The 26829-nt window shown below is 29.8% G+C and overlaps 1 protein-coding gene across 3 annotated transcripts in view; it reads left to right on the top strand.

Annotated features, from left to right (window-relative positions):
* LOC148945393 (ubiquitin carboxyl-terminal hydrolase 47-like) overlaps nucleotides 1–26829 on the top strand; it is a 163981-nt gene that overhangs the window by 101104 nt on the left and 36048 nt on the right. For all 3 annotated transcript variants that reach the window (XM_089099421.1, XM_089099422.1, XM_089099423.1), the window contains 4 exons: nucleotides 5261–5437; nucleotides 16477–16678; nucleotides 21117–21473; nucleotides 26691–26797. In XM_089099421.1, coding sequence (XP_088955547.1) covers nucleotides 5261–5437; nucleotides 16477–16678; nucleotides 21117–21473; nucleotides 26691–26797 — 843 coding nt within the window. The remainder of the gene's footprint in view (nucleotides 1–5260; nucleotides 5438–16476; nucleotides 16679–21116; nucleotides 21474–26690; nucleotides 26798–26829) is intronic.

Genomic DNA, 26829 nt, shown 5'->3' with positions numbered 1-26829 from the left:
ATTTATTTACCTTTCAAGATCCTATTATGTGTTTTTTTTTTTTTTTGCTTGATGCATTATGATACTAAAACCTCTTTAAATATGCATACATGTATTTTTCTATTTAATGTAAACAATTATTTCTTACTTAACTATTGCTACCATTACGTACTTACTATTACAGTTATGATTTAAGTTATTTACCTTTCAAGGTCCTATTCTGTCGTTTTTTTTACTTGATGCATTATGATACTGAAACTTCTTTTAATATTCATACATATATTTTTCTATTTAATGTAAACAATTATCTATTACTTAACTCTTACTAATATTAATTACTTACTATTACAGTTTAAATTTAACCTTACTATTACAGTTTAAATTTATTTACCTTTCAAGATCCTATTATGTGTTTTTTTTTTTTTTTGCTTGATGCATTATGATACTAAAAACTCTTTAAATATGCATACATTTATTTTTCTATTGAATGTAAACAATTATTTCTTACTTAACTATTGCTACCATTACGTACTTACTATTACTTACTATTAAAGTTTTGATTTAAGTTATTTACCTTTCAAGGTCCTATTCTGTCGTTTTTTTTACTTGATGCATTATGATACTAAAACTTATTTAAATATTCATAAATATATTTTTATATTGAATGTAAAAAATTATATTTTAATTAACTATTACTACTATTTCAGTTCTGATCTAATTTATTTACCTTTCAAGGTCCTATTCTGTCGTTTTTTTTACGTTTTTCAATATTTTAAAAAAAATGATTTAAAAATTCAAAAATATAATTTTCTATTGAATTTAAACAATTATATCTTAATTAAATATTAATAATATTACTTACTATTAAATTTTTGATTTAAGTTATTTACCTTTCAAGGTCCTATTCTGTCGTTTTTTTTAATTGATTCATTATTATAATAAAAAATCTTTAAATATTCATACAAATATTTTTATATTTAATTTAAAAAATTATCTCTTACTTAACTATTACTACTATTACTTACCTACTATTACAGTTTTGATTTAAGCTATTTACCTTCCAAGATCCTATTGTGTCGTTTTTTTTAATTTATGCATTATGATAAAAAAAAATATTTAAAAAAGCATAAATATATTTTTCTATTTAATGTAAACAAATATCTCTTACTTAACTATTACTATTATTACTTACTATTAAAGTTTTGATTTAAGTTATTTACCTTTCAAGGTCCTATTCTGTCGTTTTTTTTACTTGATGCATTATGATACAAAAAATTCTTTAAATATGCTTAAATATATTTTTATATTTAATGTAAACAATTATCTCTTACTTAACTATTACTACTATTACTTACTTACTATTAAAGTTTTGATTTAAGGTATCTAACTTTCAAGGTCTTATTCTGTCGTTTTTTTTATTTGATTCATTGTGATAATAAAAATTATTTAAAAATTCATACATATATTTTTCTAGTTCATTTAAAATAACATTTCTTAAATAAATATTAAAACTATTAATTAATATTAAAGTTTTTTCATAATATATATATATGTCAAGATCCTATTCTGTCGTTTTTTTTATTTGATGTATTATGATACTAAAACATATTTAAATATGCATATATATATTTTTATAGTTAATTTAAAAAATTATCTCTTACTTAAATATTAATATTATTACTTACTATTAAAGTTTTTATTTAAGTTATTTACCTTTCAAGGTCCTATTCTAGCGTTTTTTTTACTTGATGCATTATGATACTAAAACTTCTTTAAATATGCATACATATATTTTTCTATTGAATGTAAACAATTATCTCTTACTTAACTATTACTACTATTACTTACTTACTATTACAATTTTGATTTAAGGTATCTACCTTCCAAGATCCTATTGTTTCGTGTTTTTTTATTTATTCAATATTATAATAAAAAATCTTTAAATATTCATAAATATATTTTTATATTTAATTTAAAAAAATATCTCTTACTTAAATGTTACTAATATTACTTACATACTATTAAAGTTTTTATTTAAGGTATTTACCTTCCAAGATCCTATTGTGTCGTTTTTTTTAATTTATGCATTATTATAAAAAAACATATTTAAAAATTCAAAAAAATATTTTTATATTTAATTTAAAAAATTATATATTACTTAACTATTACTAATATTACTTACTATTAAATTTTTGATTTAAGTTATTTATCTTTCAAGGTCCTATTCTGTCGTTTTTTTTACTTGATGCATTATTATAATAAAACTTCTTTAAATATTCATACATATATTTTTGTATTTAATTTAAACAATTATATCTTAATTAAATATTACTAATATTACTTACCTACTATTAAAGTTTTTATTTAATGTATTTAACTTCCAAGATCCTATTGTGTCGTTTTTTTTAATTGATTCAATATTATACTAAAACTTATTTAAATATTCATACATATATTTTTATAATTAATGTAAAAAAATATCTCTTACTTAACTATTACTATTATTAATTACTATTAAAGTTTTGATTTAATTTATTTATCTGTCAAGGTCCTATTCTGTCGTTTTTTTTAATTTATTCATTATTATAAAAAAAATTATTTAAATATTAAAAAAAAAATTTTTATATTTAATTTAAAAAAATATCTCTTACTTAACTATTATTACTATTAATTACTTACTATTACAGTTTAAATTTAACCTTACTATTACAGTTTAAATTTATTTACCTTTCAAGATCCTATTATGTGTTTTTTTATTTTATTAACCTCTTTAAATATGCATACATGTATTTTTCTATTGAATGTAAACAATTATTTCTTACTTAACTATTGCTACCATTACGTACTTACTATTACTTACTATTACAGTTTTGATTTAAGTTATTTACCTTTCAAGATCCTATTCTGTCGTTTTTTTTACTTGATGCAATATTATACTAAAACTTCTTTAAAAATTCATAAATATATTTTTATATTTAATGTAAACAATTATCTCTTAATTAACTATTACTACTATTTCAGTTTTGATTTAAGGTATTTACCTTCCAAGATCCTATTGTGTCGTTTTTTTTATTTATGGATTATTTTAATAAAAAATCTTTAAATATGAATACAAATATTTTTATATTTAATGTAAACAATTATCTCTTACTTAACTATTAATATTATTACTTACTATTAAAGTTTTGATTTAAGTTATTTACCTTTCAAGGTCCTATTCTGTCGTTTTTTTTACTTGATGCAATATTATACTAAAACTTCTTTAAATATGCATACAAATATTTTTCTATTGAATGTAAAAAATTATATCTTATTTAAATATTACTGCTATTACTTACCTACTATTACAGTTTTGATCTAAGGTATTTACCTTTCAAGGTCATATTCTGTCGTTTTTTTTACATGATTCATTGTTATACTAAAACATATTTAAAAATTCAAACAGATATTTTTCTAATTCAATTAAAATAACATCTATTACTTAAATAATAATACTATTAATTACTATTAAATTTTTGATTTAATTTATTTATATGTCAAGGTCCTATTCTGTCGTTTTTTTTACTTGATTCATTATTATACTAAAAATTCTTTAAATATTCATACATATATTTTTATATTTAATTTAAAAAATTATATCTTAATTAAATATTACTAATATTACTTACCTACTATTAAAGTTTTGATTTAAGGTATTTACCTTCCAAGATCCTATTGTGTCGTTTTTTTTAATTGTTTCATTATGATACTAAAACTTCTTTAAATATGCATACATATATTTTCTATTGAATGTAAACAAATATCTCTTACTTAACTATTACTATTATTACTTACTATTAAAGTTTTGATTTAAGTTATTTACCTTTCAAGGTCCTATTCTGTCGTTTTTTTTACTTGATGTATTATTATACTAAAAAATCTTTAAAAATTAAAACAAAAATTTTTCTATTTCATTTAAACAATTATATATTACTTAACTATTAATATTATTACTTACTATTAAAGTTTTGATTTAAGTTATTTACCTTTCAAGGTCCTATTCTAGCATTTTTTTTTACTTGATGCATTATGATACTAAAACTTCTTTAAATATGCATACATATATTTTTCTATTGAATGTAAACAATTATCTCTTACTTAACTATTACTACTATTACTTACTTACTATTACAGTTTTGATTTAAGGTATTTACCTTCCAAGATCCTATTGTGTCGTTTTTTTTACTTGATGCATTATGATACTAAAACTTCTTTAAATATGCATACATATATTTTTCTATTGAATGTAAACAATTATCTCTTACTTAACTATTACTACTATTACTTACCTACTATTACAGTTTTGATTTAAGGTATTTACCTTCCAAGATCCTATTGTGTCGTTTTTTTTACTTTATGCATTATGATAATAAAAATTCTTTAAATATTCATAAAAATATTTTTATATTGAATTTAAACAATTATCTTTTACTTAACTATTACTACTATTACAGTTTTGATCTAATGTATTTACCTTCCAAGATCCTATTGTGTCGTTTTTTTTTATTGATTCATTATTTTAATAAAAATTCTTTAAATATTCATACAAATATTTTTATATTTAATTTAAACTATTATTTCTTACTTAACTATTACTATTATTACTTACTATTAAAGTTTTGATTTAAGTTATTTACCTTTCAAGGTCCTATTCTGTCGTTTTTTTTATTTGATGCAATAAGATACTAAAACTTCGTTAAAAATGAATACATATATTTTTCTATTTAATTTAAAAAAATATATCTTACTTAAATATTACTACTATTACTTACTTACTATTACAGTTTTGATTTAAGCTATTTACCTTCCAAGATCCTATTCTGTCGTTTTTTTTTAATGATTCATTTTGATACTAAAAATTCTTTAAATAATCATACAAAAAATTTTATAATTAATTTAAAAAAATATATCATAAATAAAAAATACTAATATTAATTACTATTAAAGTTTTTATTTAAGTTATTTACCTTTCAAGATCCTATTATGTTTTTTTTTACTTGATGCATTATGATACTGAAACTTCTTTAAATATGCATACATATATTTTTCTATTGAATGTAAACAATTATTTCTTACTTAACTCTTACTACTATTACTTACTTACTATTACAGTTTTGATTTAAGTTATTTACCTTTCAAGATCCTATTATGTCGTTTTTTTTTACTTTATTCATTATGATTCTAAAACTTCTTTAAATATGCATAAAGATATATTTCTATTGAATGTGAACAATTATTTCAGGCTCTAGTCAAAGAATTGGAAAGAAAGGATGAAGAGGAAAAATCTGCTAAAGATTGGGAAAGAAATTATTTCCGTTGCAAGCTATTCTGCTTTCATCCTCAAAAAGGCAAACTGGAGGACACCTTAACTCTCCCTAAAGATGTTGTCTTGAAAGACGTTCTCCAGACTGCCTATGAGGTATGTATTTTGATGAAGTGCGCGGTGCCTTTTAATAATACAGATAAAACGGACAATTTTTCGATATGCTTGTGTGTATCTCCCACTGTATATAGATAATATAACAGTGAGATCATGGCTTGGTGATTTTTGGCTACTACATCTTAGGTGCTTACAAACAGCTCCTCCCAATTAATCTGCCATCAACGGTTTAGTGTGTATTACCCTGGAACGCGTATTTTCACTTAAACTTTCAAAATGCCTTTGAAACCAACTCGAGACTTCGAAACCTACTTGTAATTCCTAAAATCATCTAATAATAACATTGCACTTCTAATTATCGATTTTTATATATGTATTGGAATAAATTAATTTAAAATTATTTTCTTTAAAACTTAGTGTTACAAAGGCGAAGCCAAGTTTTGCGTTCCAAGAGAAATCTGACCTGTCTACCCGTGGAAAAATCGAATATCGCTTATGTTTATACTTGTTTAAATGTTCTCTCGAGCACTTGCATCTCAGCGCGGCTTCGTATAATGGTTGAGATAAGGAATGATCATACTGTATTATATTTATATGCAGTGGTATCTTCAAACCGTCATGTGACACGCTGAATCCAAACTGTCATGCTGTCAGTTACTAAACTGTCTGTAACATTTCCCCTTACAAAACTTTGATGTTGGAGATGCACATGTTCATTACATGCTTTGAAGAACGTTCTCCAGACTGCCTATAAGGTATGTATTTTGAAGAAGTTCGAGGTGCCTTTTAGTAATACAGGTAAAAACAGACAATTTTTCGGTAAACTTGTGCACATCTCTATGTGTCCCTGTGCATCTCCAAACCGTCATGTCAGATATTTAATCAAACTGTCATGCTGTCAATGTCCGAACTTTATGTAAGATGTCCCCCTTACAAACTGTCCAAACTGTCATGTTGCACATGCATATGACATGTTTTGATGGACATTCACCAGACTGCCTATAAGGTATGTATTTTGATGAAGTTCGCGGTGCCTTTTAGTAATACAGATAAAAACTTTCGATAAAACTATGTACATCTCCATGTGCCCTTGTGCATCTTCAAACCGTCATGTGAGATGTTTAATTAAACTTTCATGCTGTCAATGTTCAAACTTTCTGCAATATCTCTCCCTTACAAACTGTCCAAACTGTTATGTTGGAGTTGCACATACACATGACATGTTTTGAAGGACGTTCTTCAGACTGCCTATTGAAGTTTGTGGTGCCTTTTAATAATACAGATAAAAACGGACAATTTTTCGATATACTTGTGTATATCTCCAAACCGTCATGTGACACGTTTAATCCAAACTGTCATGCTGTCAATTTCTAAACTGTCGGCAACATGTCCCCTTACAAACTGTCATGTTGGAGATGCACATGCTCATTACATGTTTTGAAAAACGTTCTCCAGACTGCCTATAAGGTATGTATTTTGAGGAAGTTCGAGGTGCCTTTTAGTAATACAGGTAAAAACAGACAATTTTTCGTTAAACTTTTGCATATCTCCATGTGTCCCAGTGCATGTCCAAACTGTCATATCAGATGTTTAATCAAAATGTCATGCTGTCAATGTCTGAACTTTCTGTAACATGTCCCCGTTAGAAAATGTCCAAACTTTCATGTTGTACATGTACATGACATGTTGTGAAGGACGTTCTCCAGACTGCCTATAAGGTATGTATTTTGATGAAGTTCGTGGTGCCTTTTAGTAATGCAGATAGTAATACAGATAAAAACTTTCGATAAAATTATATGCATCTCCATGTGTCCCTGTGCGTCTCCAAACCGTCATGTGAGATGTTCAATTATACTGTCCAAAGTGTTATGGAGTTGCACATACAAACAACAAAAGTACGAAGAACAAAAGGGAAATCTTTTTGTAAGACAGTGGAGATAATTTGAATGAATATTTCGGCCCTATGTCCAAGGGCCGTCCTCAGCAAGACAAAAATATATAAAAGAAAAAAGACTCACAACAACATGCGACCAATAAAACCAAAAAAGTGGAAATTTTTTCAAAACAATCCTAGCATCATTACTTCAGCGAAGTTCAACCAGGACTGATAAAAAGTAAAGTAAAACAAGACGATTCAATGAAATGAAAGAAAATAAATTAAAAACATGTTCTTATTGCTAATCCAGCTTTTTTGGCAGCTAACCTCAAAGGTCTTTTTGTGAACAGTTCTGTGTTAATGTCTATCGGTTTTTTAAAATATTTTGTAAGATCATTTTTAATTGAATTTGTGTATAGAGTATTTAGTGTATATTTCCCAAGCCCCTATTTAAGGAAATACTATTATTAATTTTAAGTTTGATTTCAATTGATTCTCGGACTACCTGCTTTATGTCTAGGTCATTGCTAATAAAGGCGGATTCATCAAAAAGTATATTGTGGCTAGGATTTTCAAAAATATGGCTGCCTAATGCAGAATCAGATGAAACAGTGGAAATATTAGAATTTAAAGCTTTGACAATATCATCTTTATGTTGTTGTATGCGCTTTTCTAAATTCTGGTGTGTTCTACCTATATAATATTTGCCACAATCGCATGGTATTTGATAGACCCCTCTTTGGCGAGTAACTGGGGTTTTATCTTTACCAGAATTTAGAAAATTTATGATTCTAAAATTATTTGTGAATACTACCTGCAGATTATTTTTTGTGCAAACTTTTTTAAGATTTGTAGTGATTTTTGGGATATAGGGGAGGTAAATTATATTTAAGGGCTTGTCAGACATCTCACTTGGTAAACTATCATTAATTTTACGGGAATGTCTTTTCTGTCTACAGTTAATTACATTATTAATAAATATCATAGGATACCCATTTCCAAAAAGTATGTCCTTGATAAAGTTTAATTCTGCTGTGATGTGGGAATCAGAACAAATATTTAGGGCGCGATCGACGAGGGATATTACGACTGCTCTTTTAACTTGAGGGGGTGGTTTGATGTAAAATGCAAATATCTATTATTTTGTGTTGGTTTTCTATAAATAGTAAAATTGAGTTTATCAAAGCTACGAATAACTTACACATCTAGAAATGGGATTTTATTTCTGATTTCAATGTCTAAGGTAAACTGCAAATTTATATCATATGTATTAAGGTGATCTAAAAAGCCCTTAAGCTCATTTTCTCCATAGTTCCAGAGTGAAATTACGTCATCCATGTACCGTCCCCAAAAGATATGTTTCAAAAAATACTAATCTAATGCCCAATTTTCAATATGTTCCACATAAATATTTGCCAGTAACCCGGAGAGGGGAGCGCCCATCGCTAAGCCCTTAATTTGCTGGTAAAAAGAATTACGGAATTGGAAATACATTGAGTATTTGTTACAAAGTTTAACTAAGGTCATTAAGACATCACAATCTATTCCTGCTGCTGAAGCTTCTATTAAGTGATAATTTTCTTTGATTTTATTTTCTAAAAACTGTTCAGATGCTGTGACATCAATATTTGTATACATTTAAACAATGTCAAAGCTACTTATAATTGTATTTTCTGAGATATTTACGTTTTTTAGTTTTTCAACTAAATCTACCGAATTACATATATATGATTTTTGAGAGTAAAGCAAAGGTTTAAAGGCTGTACATAACCATTTCCCAATATTGGATGTGGGGGCTTTCGTACAAGCTACTATGGGCCTTAAAGGAATGCCTTGCTTATGTAATTTTGGTAGACCATAAAACTTTGGGCAAAAGCTACCACGGGGGAAAAATTTATTGTATATCTGCGGAGTAATTTTACCATTTTGTTTTAAACTTTTTAATTCATTTATAATTTTGTTTGCAAATTGATCAGTATGATCGTGGGTTGTAGTTCTATATGTTGTCTCGTTATTTAAATGAGAATAAATTTTTGTATCGTAATCTGTCGTATCCATGACAACCAGAGAATTGCTTTTATCTGCTTTAGTTATAATAATGGATGAATCTTTACGGAGATTAGATAGTATTTTTAGGTCATACAAATTATCTGTTTTTTTATTGGCGGGAAAATTAATCTTTTTTTGATTATTGTAAAGGGTATATATAAGACTAGCCCTAACTTCATCTGGGTTGGGTATAGATTTATAAAATGTGTGTACAGAGGATTCTAGAGCGGAAATTAAATCTGCCAAAGGAACATGTCTGGGAAGAAAAGAGAATATTGGACCTTTTTCGAGACCTTGAATTTACTGTGGTTCAAGCGTTCTAGAGGATAGATTAAAAACAGCCGGTCCAGGAGTGAAACTTGGAGTGTAAGTAGGGCTATTCCTCGAAAATTCATATCTGAGGTTTTCCAATTTCTTAATAAGTCGTTCCTTTGATAAGCGGAAATCATGGCTAAACAAATTTCTTTCCAACCAAGCAACCTGGCTAAAATCAACAGAGGACAAATTTTCAAATAAAAATTTTTCTAAGGATTTCCTTTCAGAGGAAATAATATATCTTTTTTGTTTTTTGTCTTTAATGATGTGTGTTAATGTTTTAAATTGTAGTGTGCGAGCAAATTGCTCTTCTTTCCGGGTATTTAAGTGTAATCTGAATCTCAAAGACTTGGGAATAAGATATTCAATTTTGCAAGATTCTAAGAATTTTTGCTGGTTAATGATATTAGCATGTTTTTTACCTAAATTAATAAAGTAAAAGATATCATTGTTCAATTGCTCCACATAAGCAAGACAAAATAGTGACTAATACCAAACTGACCTTCCGAAACAAACAACAAAAGTACGAATAACGAAAGGGGAATTCTTTTTGCAAGACACTGGAAACAATTTGACTGAATATTGCGGCCTTATGTCCAAGGGCCGTCCTCAGCAAGACAAAAATATATAAAAGAAAAAAGACTCACAACAACATGCGACCAATAAAACCAAAAAAGTGGAAATTTTTCAAAACAATCCTAGCATCATTACTTCAGCGAAGTTCAACCAGGACTGATAAAAAGTAAAGTAAAACAAGACGATTCAATGAAATGAAAGAAAATAAATTAAAAACATGTTCTTATTGCTAATACAGCCTTTTTGGCAGCTAACCTCAAAGGTATTTTTGTAACCTGTTCTGTGTTCATGTCGATTTTTTTTTTTATATATTTTTTAAGAACATTTTTTATTATATTTGTGTATACAGTATTTAGTGTATATTCACCCATGTCGCGATTTAATCAAATATTATTATTAATCTTAAGTTTGATTTCAATTGATTTTAGGACTACCTGCTTTAGAACTAGGTCATTGCTAATAAGGGCGGATTCATCAAAAAGTATATTGTGGCTAGGATTTTCAAAAATATGGCTGCCTAATGCAGAATCAGATGAAACAGTGGAAATATTAGAATTTAGAGCTTTGACAATATCATCTTTATGTTGTTGTATGCGCTTTTCTAAATTCTGGTGTGTTCTACCTATATAATATTTGCCACAATCGCATGGTATTTGATAGACCCCTCTTTGGCGAGTAACTGGGGTTTTATCTTTACCAGAATTTAGAAAATTTATGATTCTAAAATTATTTGTGAATACTACCTGCAGATTATTTTTTGTGCAAACTTTTTTAAGATTTGTAGTGATTTTTGGGATACAGGCGAGGTAAATTATATTTAAGGGCTTGTCAGACATCTCACTTGGTAAACTATCATTAATTTTACGGGAATGTCTTTTCTGTCTACAGTTAATTACATTATTAATAAATATCATAGGAGACCCATTTCCAAAAAGTATGTCCTTGATAAAATTTAATTCTGCTGTGATGTGGGAATCAGAACAAATATTTAGGGCGCGGTCGACGAGGGATATTACGACTGCTCTTGTAACTTGAGGGGGGTGGTTTGATGTAAAATGCAAATATTTATTATTTTGTGTTGGTTTTCTATAAATAGTAAAATTGAGTTTATCGAAGCTACGAATAACTTACACATCTAAGAATGGGATTTTATTTGCGATTTCAATGTCTAAGGTAAACTGCAAATTTCTATCATATGTATTAAGGTGATCTAAAAAGCCCGTAAGCTCATTTTCCCCATAGTTCCAGAGTGAAATTACGTCATCCATGTACCGTCCCCAAAAGATATGTTTCAAAAAATACGAATCTAATGCCCAATTTTCAATATGTTCCACATAAATATTCGCCAGTAACCCGGAGAGGGAGCGCCCATCGCTAAGCCCTTAATTTGCTGGTAAAAAGAAATGCGGAATTGGAAATGCATTGAGTATTTGTTACAGAGTTTAACCAAGGTCATTAAGACATCACAATCTAGTCCTGCTGCTGAAGCTTCTATTAAGTGACAATTTTCTTTGATTTTATTTTCTAATAAATGTTCAGATGCTGTGACATCAATATTTGTATACATTGAAACACTGTCCTACAAAACATACATCTCCACTGTCTTACAAAAAGATTTCCCTTTTGTTCTTCGTACTTTTGTTGTTTGTGATGGAAAGGCAGTGTGGTCTTCGTCGCTATTTTCGAGTTGCACATACACATGACATGTTTTGAAGGACGTTCTCCAGACTGCCTGTGAGGTATGTATTTTGATGAAGTTCGAGGTGTCTTTTACTAACATAAATAAAACACAGATGTTTTCGATAAACTAATGTGAATCTCTTTTTTTTTTTTTTTTTTTTTTTTTTTTTTTTTTTTTTTTTTTTTTGATTGATCTTGCTAGAGAAATACTTAAAAAGCTCTTCAGAGTATAGTTTTCGTATTATTCTTGTTGACTTGATTCCACTATCATGGAAATCCCTGCTATTCAAGACCTCTTTCTAGACTCGTTTCAATTTGTTTTAACATAAACACCGTAATGCAAACTGTTTGTGACAACAAAATAGTTAAATGAATTTCACATTACAAAAAAAAGAAAATAATAGCAACGAAAGTTATTATTACCAATCGCAAGTGAATTGATGAAAATTGCCAGTGAATTAAGATTAAATTGATCATAATAAAAATGCTTGTGGCTTAGACATTTCTTAAATATTTCAAAACACCACTTCAGTATGTTTGTAACATTCTTGTTTCAATCTGAAAGAAAAGGAGCCAAAAATAGTTTTAGCCAAATATAATCTAGCCCGACTAAACTTAGTTTTTAAGCTTACCTTGTGCAATCTAGTGGTACTTTCACACTGCGTTGTGTATTCTTAAAGAGTAAATTTCGTCATAGCTTAGGCAGTGTCAAATAGACCCAAACTTTGCATAGAATTTTACGTTATAGAAAACTCAAAACAGTAGCAATAAAATGGAATTTCTTGATGAGAAAATAATAAATTTTGAAAATGAGCAATAACTTTTCCTAAAAATCCTTTACTGCTGTCTTTTTATCACAAGTCACCCTGCTGCAATAAGTATAAAATCATTGGAGCTTGAATATCCATATCTATTCCATATTTTTCATTTTTGAATAGTTTGCTGATGATTGCGATCATTTCGGCTGATGATCCTGTTTGTTTAAACATTTTACACATTAGCCCAGTGTGAACAAACTTATTATAGTGTAGAAGGTTATACTAACGTGGCGTAACTTAACCACTTAGCATAGAAAATTACGTACGGATTGTGAAAGCTACTTGACGTGAAGTAATCTCCCATAAATATTTATTTCGTACAGCTATTTTTCTGAGTGAGCTTCTGTGAGAATGTCTGGGACATCCCCTCATCACAGAAGGTAATGTTACAACAAGGGAATTTACCATAGGGAGAGTTTCAGACCCAAATTACTCCAGAGGCCATCTCGACCTGTATTAGGGGATTCCGCCTAACACATGTGGAAACGGCTCCGAAGCAGCCAGTAGCAAAAATTTACAAAATTCTAAAAGCTGCTGAAAATTTGGGGATAGTGGAAGCACTGGTATTTTTTTGATAAAAACTCCCGACAAATTTTTCTAGGCCATGAAAACTGCCAAGTAGCATGGCTACTATGCTACCCCACTTTTCGCACGCCAGGCCCCTATCTGTTGGTACTGGCTATGTGTGTACATGTGAATTTACTTGCATGGGACGGGGGTTAATACATGTTTATGATATCTAACCTTAAATTGCATTTTTTTTTTACGTCTAATTCTCTACCACCTGTTCCAGATCTCCTGTATAGTACGTGTGTCCAAAATGAGACAGTATAAACACATGGTGTTGAAAATTTATGATTTTTGGACAGTCAAGTGGTTTTTTATGCTTGAATGAAGGTAGTAATGTATTGTGGCTAAACAATACTGGAAAATTTAGTTTCTTAAACGTATAAGTATGGTTTATTGTCCATTATTAACCCCATCATCTTATTGTGGGAGGAGAATTTCCTTGATAAAATAGGCTTAAGGTTTTGATGATTTATCTATGGATGTTTTATCTTTATTTATGATGATTTATCTATGGAATAAAGAAAAATCTTTTATTAAGGTTTAGGTTTCTCCGAAATAAGTGATTTTGCGACAAGCCTGTAGCTGTAAACTGCTCCAAAATGAAAAGATACTTACACCTTTGAACTCACTGGTCTCAGATTCCCCTTCCATCGAGCTATGATTTCGATATTACTTAGACTTTTTCTTGTAGAAAGATTAAAAATTGCCTAAAAAATAGGAAAATTGTTCCTTTTTCAAAGATTTTCATATGATGCTCAAAATATTTTCAATTTAAAAACCATGGGCACCAGATTTTGAAATTTTAATTTGGTAGATGGATAGAGCTGAATCTCAGAAATGGAGTGATTGTGAAATTGTTGTCTTTCCTTGATACATTAGAAATGTAGAAGAGCAGGAAAGAAACACACACAAAATTGCAAAGTGTATGTAAACCTTCAATTAAAAAAATATTCTTAAGACTGAAATATCTTACCATGACGGAAAAAAAACAGAACGAAATCCCAGATATACAAAACTTGTTCTAATAATAAAAAGACCACAATTCTTGATTTTTTCAGCCAGTGTTTTCAGTCCATTTTTAGTGTCGGTAGAATTACTAAAAACGACAAAAATCTTGAATATGAAAGAAAATAGACAAGCCTAAGTATCGTGTCATTTTCTTTTAGTTGTAGCCGTATAAACCTAACAAATTTCTTATGCCTCATGGAAATTTTAAAAGTCTAATATATGGAAATTAACCCAATAAGAAGCCCTGACATCAGTAATAGCAGCTGAATAGCTATTATTACTTTCATATCAAAACTAACGCCAATTAAGTTTCAGCATGCGAAGTCATGCTACTCATATAATAAACGTCTCATTTGTGACTCGTTGAATGGATAGCCCTGAGACATAATAATCCAATAATATCAGTATCTGGGGCTTTTGGTTTTGGTTAGAGCTACTGGCTTGTCGCAAAATCGCTTTTTTCAGAGGTAAAATATGCCGTCAATAAACCTTGAAACCTAACCTTATATATCGAATTCAATTTGGTAATTCTGTCTGAAAAGTGTGCCAAATGTAATAAGCAATCACGGGATATCAGCCCTTTCTCAGACATTTTTTCTACAATATTTTTGCGATATTCAGTGTATTACTTTCTTTTTGCCAATCCTCCCAACATTTCTTAATAATGTCTCTTTTCGTCGCCAGAGATGAAGTCATATTTATTTAGTTCATTGACAGGTTGGCAGAATTTGTCACATTGAAATAACAACTCTCTTATTTTGAAGTACCTCGTTTTCTATCTGTCCGTAACTCTAGAAAAAAAATATTTATTGGAAACACTGTTATGTAAACACATTAAAGGTTTAAACCAGCCAACAAGCCCAGTGGGCTCAGTAGATATAACATCGAACTTCTGTTCTCGGTGTTTGATTGGGTTCGGGCTCGATGCTAGGCGTTTTATCGATAATGTAACAATTTACTTTGCTTCATGACGCAAATTTACTATTGGAATTGCATCCTCAAATTAGCTACACTAGATAATTTTATCTAAAGACTAACACGAATATGGATATTAGCTGAATACAATTTTTTTTCGCCATTGCCATCTTGTTTTGTAAATTTGCGCTAAATTGAATTAGGTCAGATATCCCCTTTTACTTTACGAATAGAGGTATTTATTCTTAGAGAAGAATCTGAAAATATACGGTTTTTATTTAAAGAATTCTCCGAACTTGGTGTTGTAAACTTTTATTTTTTGAGTTTGTTCTAGAATCTTCATATTGAGTAGAATAGTGGAAGTTATTGAGAAAAGGTGGATTCATAAAACTGTAGGTAACGTCTCTATTTTGCTACTCGAGTAAATCTATTGGTTATCTGAAGCATATATTCTAGTGTTAAAATATTCTGTGTGAATGTTTTTTGTTTTGTTTTTCAGAGCTCTAAACTTCGGCTTAAACATTTTCAGCGTTCCATCAACACTTTTTTTTGTAATTTAAACTGGATCCTTTTTCAATTTTGTTTTCAACCAACGTCCTCCACCGATGACAAATTAGTACTGTTTCTATTTATTTTACTTTTGTTTTATCCTTCCTCCTTCACTGATGTTTTCACAGGTTTTTTTTTTTAGATTTTTAAGCTTCGGCTTAGGATCACGTCTCGACAGCTTTGGCTTGACAATTTTTAGCTTTCTATCAATGCTTTTTGTTCATTTTTATTTTCTTACTTAAACTGTTTCGCTTTTCAATTTTTGTTATCAACCACGTCCTGCACCAATGATGGCTTAGTGTTTTTTTTTATGTATCTTACTTTTATTTATTTTTTTCTAACCTTCATCCTGCACCGATGTTTACTCCGTCTTTTTTTTGTTGAATTATCTGTGTTTTCCATATTTTGTTTACTGGCTAAAAATTTTCCCTCACTTTATGTTCTTTTTGTTTTCTTTTGCTTGATTGTATTATTTAATCAATGTAGTGTAAAAATTATTTATTAAAAGTTATTGCCTCAAATAAAAAAAAAGATATTTGAACATTAAATATAGATTAATTATTTTAGGAATCAACTTAACTAACCCATCATTAAAATAAGTTTAAACACATATTGCACAATCATTTCCCCGTTCCCCATAGAAAAACTGTGCTAGATGGGGCTATTAGGTTTGGTAACTAAACATTCTGGCTATTAGGGAACTGGATATTTTCCTCTTTTAGAAACTGGAAATAACTGATGTTCCTGTAGAACGCTGCCGATTGGTTACCTATAACGATTTCACTGACTCATTGGAATCGAGCTTAGATGGAAAAGAAAATCATGTTGTTTACGATATAGTTACCATGCTGGGCTCAAATAAGTATAGTCTCCTAATAGAAATGGATTACGAAGGCAAAGGATTCAAAAAATATGCTAGCGGAGGTAAGTGAAATTGATTAAATGATATTATATACCAGTTGGAATTATTTGCCATTTTTTTCGGTTAACAATGAAATGGGATCTTCAAGGGGGTGAGGAGGGGGGATCGGAGATTTTTTCCAAGGGGCTGAAAAGACAAAAAAAAATAATTTGAAGTCTCTTTTTTTCAAATTGTTATATAAACTTTTATCTGAAATTTGTAGGAACTTTAGAAATGGTTGTTAATTCTAGATGCTGTAAACTAAGGGCCCAGAGACCTGACCTAATTTATGAACTAACTGGCATTTTTGAAATCCTTAATTCAAATTAATGAAATATTAGACCAAAGTGCTAAAAACTTTACTTTTAGAAATATATACAAAAATGAAATTGCTGAAATTAAAAAAAAAATTATCAATGAGTATTCATAAATATTTCTTCCTTGCAACAGCTGGGATCGAATCTAAGTCCCGAAACTTTCTAAACACGGCTGTATCCACTGTGCTGTCACAAGGAATGCCATTTGCGTATTCAAAGTATATATGATGGAAAATGTGAGAGAAATGACATCATAGCCCAGATAAGTAAATGTCACTCAAATGTTATGTTGCTCTTTACTTTTACATTTAAAATAGCTAAATTCGTAGAAACTTTGGAAATGGGTCTTAATTTTAGATGCTGTAAACGAAAGGCCCAGAGACCTGACCTAATTTATGAACTAACTGGCATTTTTGAAATCCTTAATTAAAATTAATGAAATATTTGACCAAAGTGCTAAAAACTTTACCTTTAGAAATATAGACAAAAATGAAATTGCTGAAATTAAAAAAAATATAAATGCATACAATAAATATTTGTTCCTTGCAACAACAGGGATCAGTTCCGAAATTTTCTAAACGCGGCTGTATCCACCGTGCTGTCACAAGGTATTTTATTTGCATATTCAAAGTATATATGATGGAAAATGTGAGAGGTATGACATCATAGCCCAGATAAGTAAATGTCACTCAAATGTTATGTTGCTCTTTACTTTCACATTTAAAATAGCGAAATTCGTAGAAACTTTGGAAATGGTTCTTAATTCTAGATGCTGTAAACGAAAGGCCCAGAGACCTGACCTAATTTATGAACTAACTGGCATTTTTCAAATCCTTAATTTAAATTAATGAAATATTTTACCAAAGTGCTAAAAACTTTACTTTTAGAAATATATACAAAAATGAAATTGCTGAAATAAAAAAAAAATTATCAATGAGTATTCATAAATATAAATTCCTTGCAACAGCAGGGATCAAACCTAAGTCCCGAAATTTTCTAAACACGGCTGTATCCACTGTGCTGTCACAAGGTATTCTACTTGCATATTCAAAGCATATATGATAGAAAATGTGAGAGAAAATGACATCATAGCCCAGATAAGTAAATGTCACTATAATGTTATGTTGCTCTTTACTTTCACATTTAAAATAGCGAAATTCGTAGAAACTTTGGAAATGGTTCTTAATTCTAGATGCTGTAAACGAAAGGCCCAGAGACCTGACCTAATTTATGAACTAACTGGCATTTTTGAAATCCTTAATTTAAATTAATGAAATATTTGACCAAAGTGCTAAAAACTTTACTTTTAGAAATATATACAAAAATGAAATTGCTGAAATTAAAAAAAAAATTATCAATGAGTATTCATAAATTTAAATTCCTTACAACAGCAGGGATCGAACCTAAGTCCCGAAATTTTCTAAACACGGCTGTATCCACTGTGCTGTCACAAGGTATTAAATTTGTATATTCAAAGAATATATGATGGGAAATGTGAGAGAAAATGACATCATAGCCCAGATAAGTAAATACCACTCAAATGTTATGTTGCTCTTTATTTTCACATTTAAAATAGCGAAAATCGTAGAAGCTTTGGAAATGGTTCTTGATTCTAGATGCTGTAAACGAAGGGCCCAGAGACCCGACCTATTTTATGAGCTAATTGGCATTTTTGAAATCCTTGATTCAAATTAATGAAATATTTGACCAAAGTGCTAAAAACTTTTCTTTTAGAAATATATACAAAAATGAAATTGCTGAAATTAAAAAAAAATTATCAATGAGTATTCAAGAATATCATTTCCTTGCAACAGCCGGGATCGAAACTAAATGCCGAAACTTTCTAAACACGGCTGTATCAACTGTGCTGTCACAAGGTATTCTACTTGCATATTCAAAGCATATATGATAGAAAATGTGAGAGAAAATGACATCATAGCCCAGATAAGTAAATGTCACTATAATGTTATGTTGCTCTTTACTTTCACATTTAAAATAGCAAAATTCCTAGAAACTTTGGAAATGATTTTAATTCTAGATGCTGTAAACGAAGGGCCCAGAGATTTGACCTAATTTATGAACTAACTGTAAAAACTGAATGCAGCCTCAGCTCACGTGTTCCGCATTTGATAATGTGGTTAGAATGCTTCATCTTCTTCAGCCAATTGATTCTGCCACGTTTTGTCGCTGATATATTAATATATCACTTATTAGTGATATATTAATTTTTGACATGCATGTGCTAGTAAAAAAAATAAGTGCGTAATTATATTTATTCAATGTTTCAGTTGTTTCAAACAAAATATGTTTGTCTAACCATTTTGGCGAGATTCTGTCTCCAAATTTTGTCAGGGTTGCCATCTGTAGCACGAAAGTGCTGTTTTAGCACCATTACAGTAAATTATTTGACCGTAACACCGAAAATTGCTGTGTGGCACGCAAATTCGGGCAATTGCAGCACTTAAGTAACTGACTATGGTGACAACCCTGCTCGTGGTAACCTTTCAACCAAGCAAGTATACACAAGCAGGGGGGGGGGGGGGTACTCTGCGCCTGTTCCTTCGAAATCTTGGAATTTTTCTCTTTTTCACAGATTCTATCTTTTATAGCAGTTTCCAACGGTTATTGCTCGTCTTTAATATGTTCCTTTTCTACAACAAAATTTTTCATAGGCGCTTGATTTCAAATGTCAATATTCTTCCAAAACTTCCTTTCCAGTGTACGAAAGACAATTTTTAATAAAAACTTTTTCCACAGTGTTTATTTTTCAATTGTTAGTAAGTTGTTATATACGAGTTTCTAACAAGCAGTTAACAAATGTTGTTAATTATTCAGTTGTTAACAACTTTTTCAGCTATAAGTGATTGAAGGCTGTACGACTTGGACTTAATCTCAGTCAAACATATTCTCTCAAAGTATACTTTTTTTTTTCTTTTTTTTTTCATATTCAATCTTTTTTACAACAAGAATAAGAAGAGGGTTATTATTAAGCCTGTAATATCTAAAATATAAGATATATTGGTGACTGTTTCACAAAAACGTTCTAAGAACGCACTTGCTATTCATGACTTTTGATAAAAAGCAAAAAATATATAAAAATAGTTAAGAAAAATATATTTTGAGCACTGAGGACGGCTTGGTAGAAGTTCTTGGCGAAATATATGTTTTTGTCTTTTCGCTTCGTTTTTTCCACTGGCCGAAAACCAACCTATTGTTTTTATTCTATTTTTTTCTTTCTGTTTTTACGATTTATTTTATAAATAAAATCTCAGAAGTTTTTCAAGTCTTGTATCATATCAAATTCTAAGCCTGTATCAGTTACAACCTCTAGCAACAATTTTGAATCAACCGAGTCCGTTGATTTTGAATTCAAGTACCTCCTTCCGGAGGTAAAGAAACCTTCTGTACCTCCTGGTGCATACCTTTAGTTCTGTAAGTTAGAAATCGGTGCTAAAACAAGATGCTAAAATTTCCAAAAGTTGGTAAGAGAAGGGTTTATATATCAATAACAATGGTCTTGGTCATAGATGGTAATGATAAATATATGCATATATATATATATATATATATATATATATATATATATATATATATATATATATATATATATATATATATATATATATATATATATATATATATATATATATATATATATATATATATGGGTAAAAATTCGTTTAGACCCTTAATTTGAGAAAGGTATTTTCAAATGAATGACTTCACATTCATATGCATTTCTCATTCTGTTTGCTGTACTAGTAATATATATTTTCATATATATACTTTTGATCTGCCGCGTACCAGTACCAGGGACTCCTCCTGTACCTTCTGTACCTCCTGGTGCATACCTTTAGTTTTGTAAGTTAGAAATCGGTGCTAAAATAAGATGCTAAAATTTCCAAAAGTTGGTAAGAGAAGGGTTTATATTTCAATAAGAATGGTCTTGGTAATAGATGGTAATGATAAACCGTAATTTATGGTGCCCATGAATATAAACACAATATGGAAAACGGTGAGCTAGACTTTTTTTTCCTTTAAGACGGCCAACAGTTCTGGTTTTATAGCTTATACAACTGCGTTTTCACGCTAATGGACACTTTCTCCAACGTGTGAACTTACTTTTACTCTGTTTTTTTTTTAGGTTGTACAGTCAAGCTATTTCTTGTTGATACCTCAGCTGCTGTGGTAAGTTCCTCCATCACACATCACTTCCCTCATACAACAACCGTCAGTGATTTGATTGAATCATTGAAGACACTGAATAACATAAATAGAGACTCAGTAGCTGTTATATGGGAATCATCAACTTATTTGTATAAAATACTTAATAAAAGTGATAAAACTCTGAAGCAGGAGGGCTTTACGAGGTCACATAAGGTGTATATGGATACTGGTGCAAGTGCTGGATCTGGTGCAAGTGTTGAAAATCTAAAGCGAATAGTTGAAGACTATAATAACCGAACTGTGATGTATATTAGTGTACCAAATGTAACTCAAGGTAAGACATAATATTTTTGAAGTGACATGTCGATATCCTTGCTATTTTAAATAATAGACCCTGTTCTTATAAGACTTAGTGTCTGAAAAGTCTCCCAGATTTCTCAGTTAAGGCCCATTTTCTGCTGGTTTTTACCCTTGGAGTTATAAAACAAAAACTTCCTATGAATTATAAGTATCCCTATAAATATAAGTATTCCAGATTTCTCAGCTAAGGCCCATTATCTGCTGGTTTTTCCCCTTGGAGTCATAAAACAAAAACTTTCTATGAATTATAAGTATCCCTATAGATATAAGTATCCCAGATTTCTCAGCTAAGGCCCATTTTCTTCTGGTTTTTCCCCTTGGAGTCATAAAACAAAAACTTCCTATGAATGATAAGTATCCCTATAAATTTAAGTCTCCCAGATTTCTCAGCTAAGGCCCATTTTCTGCTGGTTTTTCCCCTTTGAGTCATAAAACAAAAAATAACAATTTGAGACAGTCAACGTTTCACAATTTTATTTTTTTTACTCTTGCCTGGTAAAAGGTTTTAAAATTTGTTCAAAATAAAATATCATATTTGTTTGCCTATTTCATGCACAAAACTGTTAAAATAAGAATTTTAACAGTTGTAAAATTGTTAACGGTGTAAGAAATTAAAAATAAAAAAATGTTATTCGTAATATAGTAAACAAAATATACATATGTTTTGTCCAGAGTGCTAAAGATAATGAGTCATAATTATAATATGAGATGAGATAATAATTTTATAAGATATATAATTATTAGATATTTAAATAAGAAGGTAATGATGTTAATTTTATTCTCATTAGGTTCAACCTATCCATTTCAATCAATCCATTTGATGCTTATTTTGTAGGCACGCTATGAACGCAGCCTCACGTCCTGTGACAAAAGACATTAAATATTGTACTGTTTTTTTCACTTGGGCTTTTTCCCTTTTGATATTGAATCCAAAAAAGGACCCTTTAAGACACTTGAGTTTATGATGTCCCATAAATCTCAATTGAATTATCAACTTCTTGTTCGCTACCCTTAAAGCTAAAATACCTTTTTTGGAATACTAATTTGAAAATGCCTTTCTGTTGGTGTTTTCACTGGAAAAAAAGAAAACAATAAAATACTCTTCCCCACCCCTCTAGATTTTGAAATATATTTGTTCCCCCACCAAAGTTTATGAATTGGTACCACTGCCCCTTTACAAGATAAAATACTGAACAGCCTATGAAGCTACCAGGAATTAAGGGATGAATATAGTTTACGATTCAATTTACCATTCAAATTCCTTTTCAGGTAAAATAATCGCTACCGTCGCACTTATGCATATAATTTGATCGTCTAGTTTTTTTGCAACTAAAGTGAATAACAGTATTGATTGATATTCTTATCTGACCATGCGAAGGTAGCATAATCATTAGCCTCTTGATTAGCATAGTAACTGAATAACGTAGTAACTGATAACTGAATAAACTAGTAACTGAATAACAGAAGCCAGCGTCAGGGGAAAAGGTCAACTCAAAGCTCAAATCAATTGCGCCAATCTTGTGTATTTAATTTGATCGTCTAGTTTTTTTTGCAACTAAAGTGAATAACAGTATTGATTGATATTCTTATCTGACCATGCGAAGGTAGCATAATCATTAGCCTCTTCATTAGCACAGTTACTGAATAACGTAGTAACTGATAACTGAATAAACTAGTAACTGAATAACAGAAGCCAGCGTCAGTGGAAAAGGTCAAATCAAATGCGCCAATCTTGTGTATTTAATTTGATCGTCTAGTTTTTTTTGCAACTAAAGTGAATAACAGTATTGATTGATATTCTTATCTGACCATGTGAAGGTAGTATAATCATTAGCCTCTTGATTAACATAGTAACTGAATAACGAAGTAACTGATAACTGAATAAACTAGTAACTGAATAACAGAAGCCAGCGTCAATCGAAAAGGTCAATTCAAAGCTCAAATTAAATTTGTCAATCTTGTGTATTTAATTTGATGGTCTAGTCTTTTTGCAACTAAAGTGAATAACAGTATTGATTGATATTCTTATCTATGATTGAATTGTTATTTTCCCATCCCACTCTGTTTGAAGTTTCCCATTTTACTCCCTCGCAAAAAGTTCTGGTTTCATTCTTGTTCAAGGACATTCTGCGTTTCATTTTATCCATGCTTAATAGTCAAAAAGCAAAATTTTACATATCCTATCAGTTGCAATATTCTGAACAAAATCAGTTCAAAAATCGATTCTTTATTAGTGTTTTAAACTTTTCATCTTTTTCTCTATTTTGACTTAAGGATTAATCCAAAAGTAGTCGTCTTTATGAAGGTGCTTGATATTGATATTGACATTGACACTCTTTTTGAAAAATACATTTTGCCCCACCCTACATTCTCGTGAATTGACAACACTGCCTCTCCCCCTGAATTAAACAGAAATTGATATTACGCTCTTGAATTGAAGCTGATAATGTTTCCAGATGTACATCCTTCCCATAATAGATTCCATGAAAATCAATAGATTTGTTAAATTTTTTCAAAGATTTAAAATCTCTTTTGAATTTCGATGTTTTGTAATTGAAGTGACTTTTCTATATTTGAAGATATTTAAACCAAAGTTTCGCCAATTTAATTTCAATGCATTGAATGTAGTATTATGTTGCCCAAATTTCCAACTTTTACTAAGTACTCGGAATCGTGGAACCTATCATTAATTGGAATAGAAAAATCTTTTTAGGTGGTGGGCGCATAATTTGGTGAAAAGTCTGCTCTTCAAGGGACAAGGTTTTTATATAGTTTGTAGAATTGACACATTCTTCCAAAGTTTTCAGCAATTATTTTTTTTTCTCTCTTTTTTAAAGACCGGACAAATTTTATCTGTGCCCTGGTGCCAGGTTGTGACCTACGCTTTGGGAAACGTTGAGATATTCTTTTCGTTTTTTCTCGACGGTATAATGCACACAGGTCTATATAAATTTCATGATAAAGAAAAGGTTTTTTAGGAACTTGCTATGCCTTAAAATGAATTTATATTTTTATTCTGTTATTACATCAAGTTAGTAATTTTAGAAGCTTTGATTGGCATAAGTTTGATTTATTTATGTCGATTTTTTTTATTTATTTATGTACTTCTTAAAGTTATTTTACATAGTTTTTCATAATGTAAAACAATTAAATACTAATAGCATTTTTGGGAATCTCATTAAAATGTTGTCTGAAAAGGGGTAAGAACCCCGTCCCCCTCCCTTTGTCGAGTTGGATCCGACGGAATTATTTGAAACAATCCATAAGTCATGGATATAAAATTTACGATTTTTGACGCGTCTTTCCTCCAAGAGTTGAACTTGTATGCGCCTACGCGAGTGCTGTGTATAAATTATTTTCAACAAATTTCCCTATTGTTCTGCTTTTTGTTTATGTCTGAATGTAAAGATGTTGTAGGATTCAAAAATTGTCTGTTTAAACTGCGTTTGCTCCGATTCTATGTAAGTAAATAATTTCTTACTATTCTAAATACTAAAATAATTTAAATACTGTACTATTTTAAATCTCATTATTTTAAATTTCTTTCTATTCGAAATGATTTCTAAATTAAAGCCTGTTTTCTCTCTTAATTTTCTTAATTTAATCTTTTAATTATCTTAATTAATTTCTCTTAATTTATATATAAATTCTACTAAAAGCGTACGGGGCTTTGTTGAATCGAATAGAACTTACTGTATATCTGTCAGATCATGCAAATATTTCATTTTTAGACTCGCTTTTTATCGTCTATCAAATCTATTGTCTACACTGAGTGTTGTCACTTTTTTTGGTTAGGATATTGACATATAAGTAGTTTTTTACTCTTTTTCTATGAATATAGTAGCACTATTGTCTGATCGGTCTAAAGTGAAGTTCCTCCCCTATTCCTGAATTTCGCGAGGCTTCCCCCAATTTCCCTGAAAAATAATGGGTTAGGTCTATCCGAAATTTCGCCAAAAATTTATATTCATAAAAACACAAGCGCTAACATGAAATACTAATCGTTGTAAGTACAATTTTGCAAAATAAAATTTTTATTAACGTTAATTTTCACATAATTCAATTTTCTCTTGGGAAAATTCGAAGAACCTGAAAAATCCGCAAATCGCAAGTGTAGTTATAGGTTCATTCATAAATACAATTCAAGCCACTCATTTGTTGAATTGCTTTGATTTGCTTTCTTTCTGGGTTTGCTTATGATGTAATATGACTGGAAAAGGAGGAATTGAGCTGCGTTTGAGCATTCCAAAGTCGACAGAAAGGTGACATCCTGTCGACATTTCCTCTTTAACGTTTGTTTTGTGACTTTTAATGTCGACTTAAAGTGGCTCGTCGAACGCATTTTTTGGCGATATTTTCAAATTTAATATTTTGTTAAACTTTAATATTGAATTAACCAACTGTCAGCTTTTATTCAGTTAATCAGTTGATTCCAAATCTCTATTTTCTAATTGTCGCCTGAATTTATAATTTGTGTGTCAAAAAGAAAAAAATGTATCTGTTTTCTGTCGTCAAAATACGGCAGAATGTCGACATGCCAACATTTGACAAATCAAATGCCGGACGTGTTCACAAGAACCAAATAAAACGTCATAATATTTTGTCGTGTCGGCAGAGACATTAATTCAGACGTTGCTTAGACCAAGATAATGCTTCAGATTGTGGTGGGCAGTCTATGGGAATGAAGAGACTTTTTGCTCTTATAGGAGAGTATATTTCCTGTTTTCAGAGGGGAGGGGGTGCTCCATAAATATTTCAAAGTTGCTTAGAATCCCTACGAAGCACGGAAGAAAAGGGTCAAGAATGTTCGGCTCAGTAGTAGGGGGCTATTGCCAGTTGCATGGATTGCTGTAAACAGTTACAAAGCTCAAGTTGTATTTTTTCTTTTCATTCGAACTTGTTATTTACTTTTAATTCAAGCCTATTTATTTGTTTAAATTTGTATTTATCAATTTTGAGAAATGACGAAAAAAATAATCAAGTAACTGTTTGGAGTTACTAGAAGTCGCTTCAGAGCACCAAAAGATTTATCTAATATGATTAATTTCTTGCTTAGAATTTCTTTATGATAGTTAGTCTTGGTCACTGTAAGGCATCTAATATTAATCACAAGATCGAAAAGATCCAATCTCAAATCGAATTGAAAAGATCAGATTTTATTAGTTTTTTCTTATCCAATTGTATTTTCCAGAAATCCTTGACCGTGATTCAATTCCAAGTCTTTCCAAGTATCATGCCTCTGCATCTGCTGCAAATTTGAATTATAATAGCAGTGTTCTTCCATGTTCAAGCCCGCAGGTAAGCATTTTTTGTTTTATTTTTTTGTTGGA

The sequence above is a fragment of the Artemia sp. Qi Xiang Cuo genome, chromosome 13, assembly GCF_049724085.1.
Source record: "Artemia sp. Qi Xiang Cuo chromosome 13, ASM4972408v1, whole genome shotgun sequence".
In the NCBI taxonomy this organism is placed as follows: domain Eukaryota; kingdom Metazoa; phylum Arthropoda; class Branchiopoda; order Anostraca; family Artemiidae; genus Artemia; species Artemia sp. Qi Xiang Cuo.
Note: the sequence above shows the minus strand (reverse complement) of the source record. Positions and strands in the feature narration are given on the sequence as shown.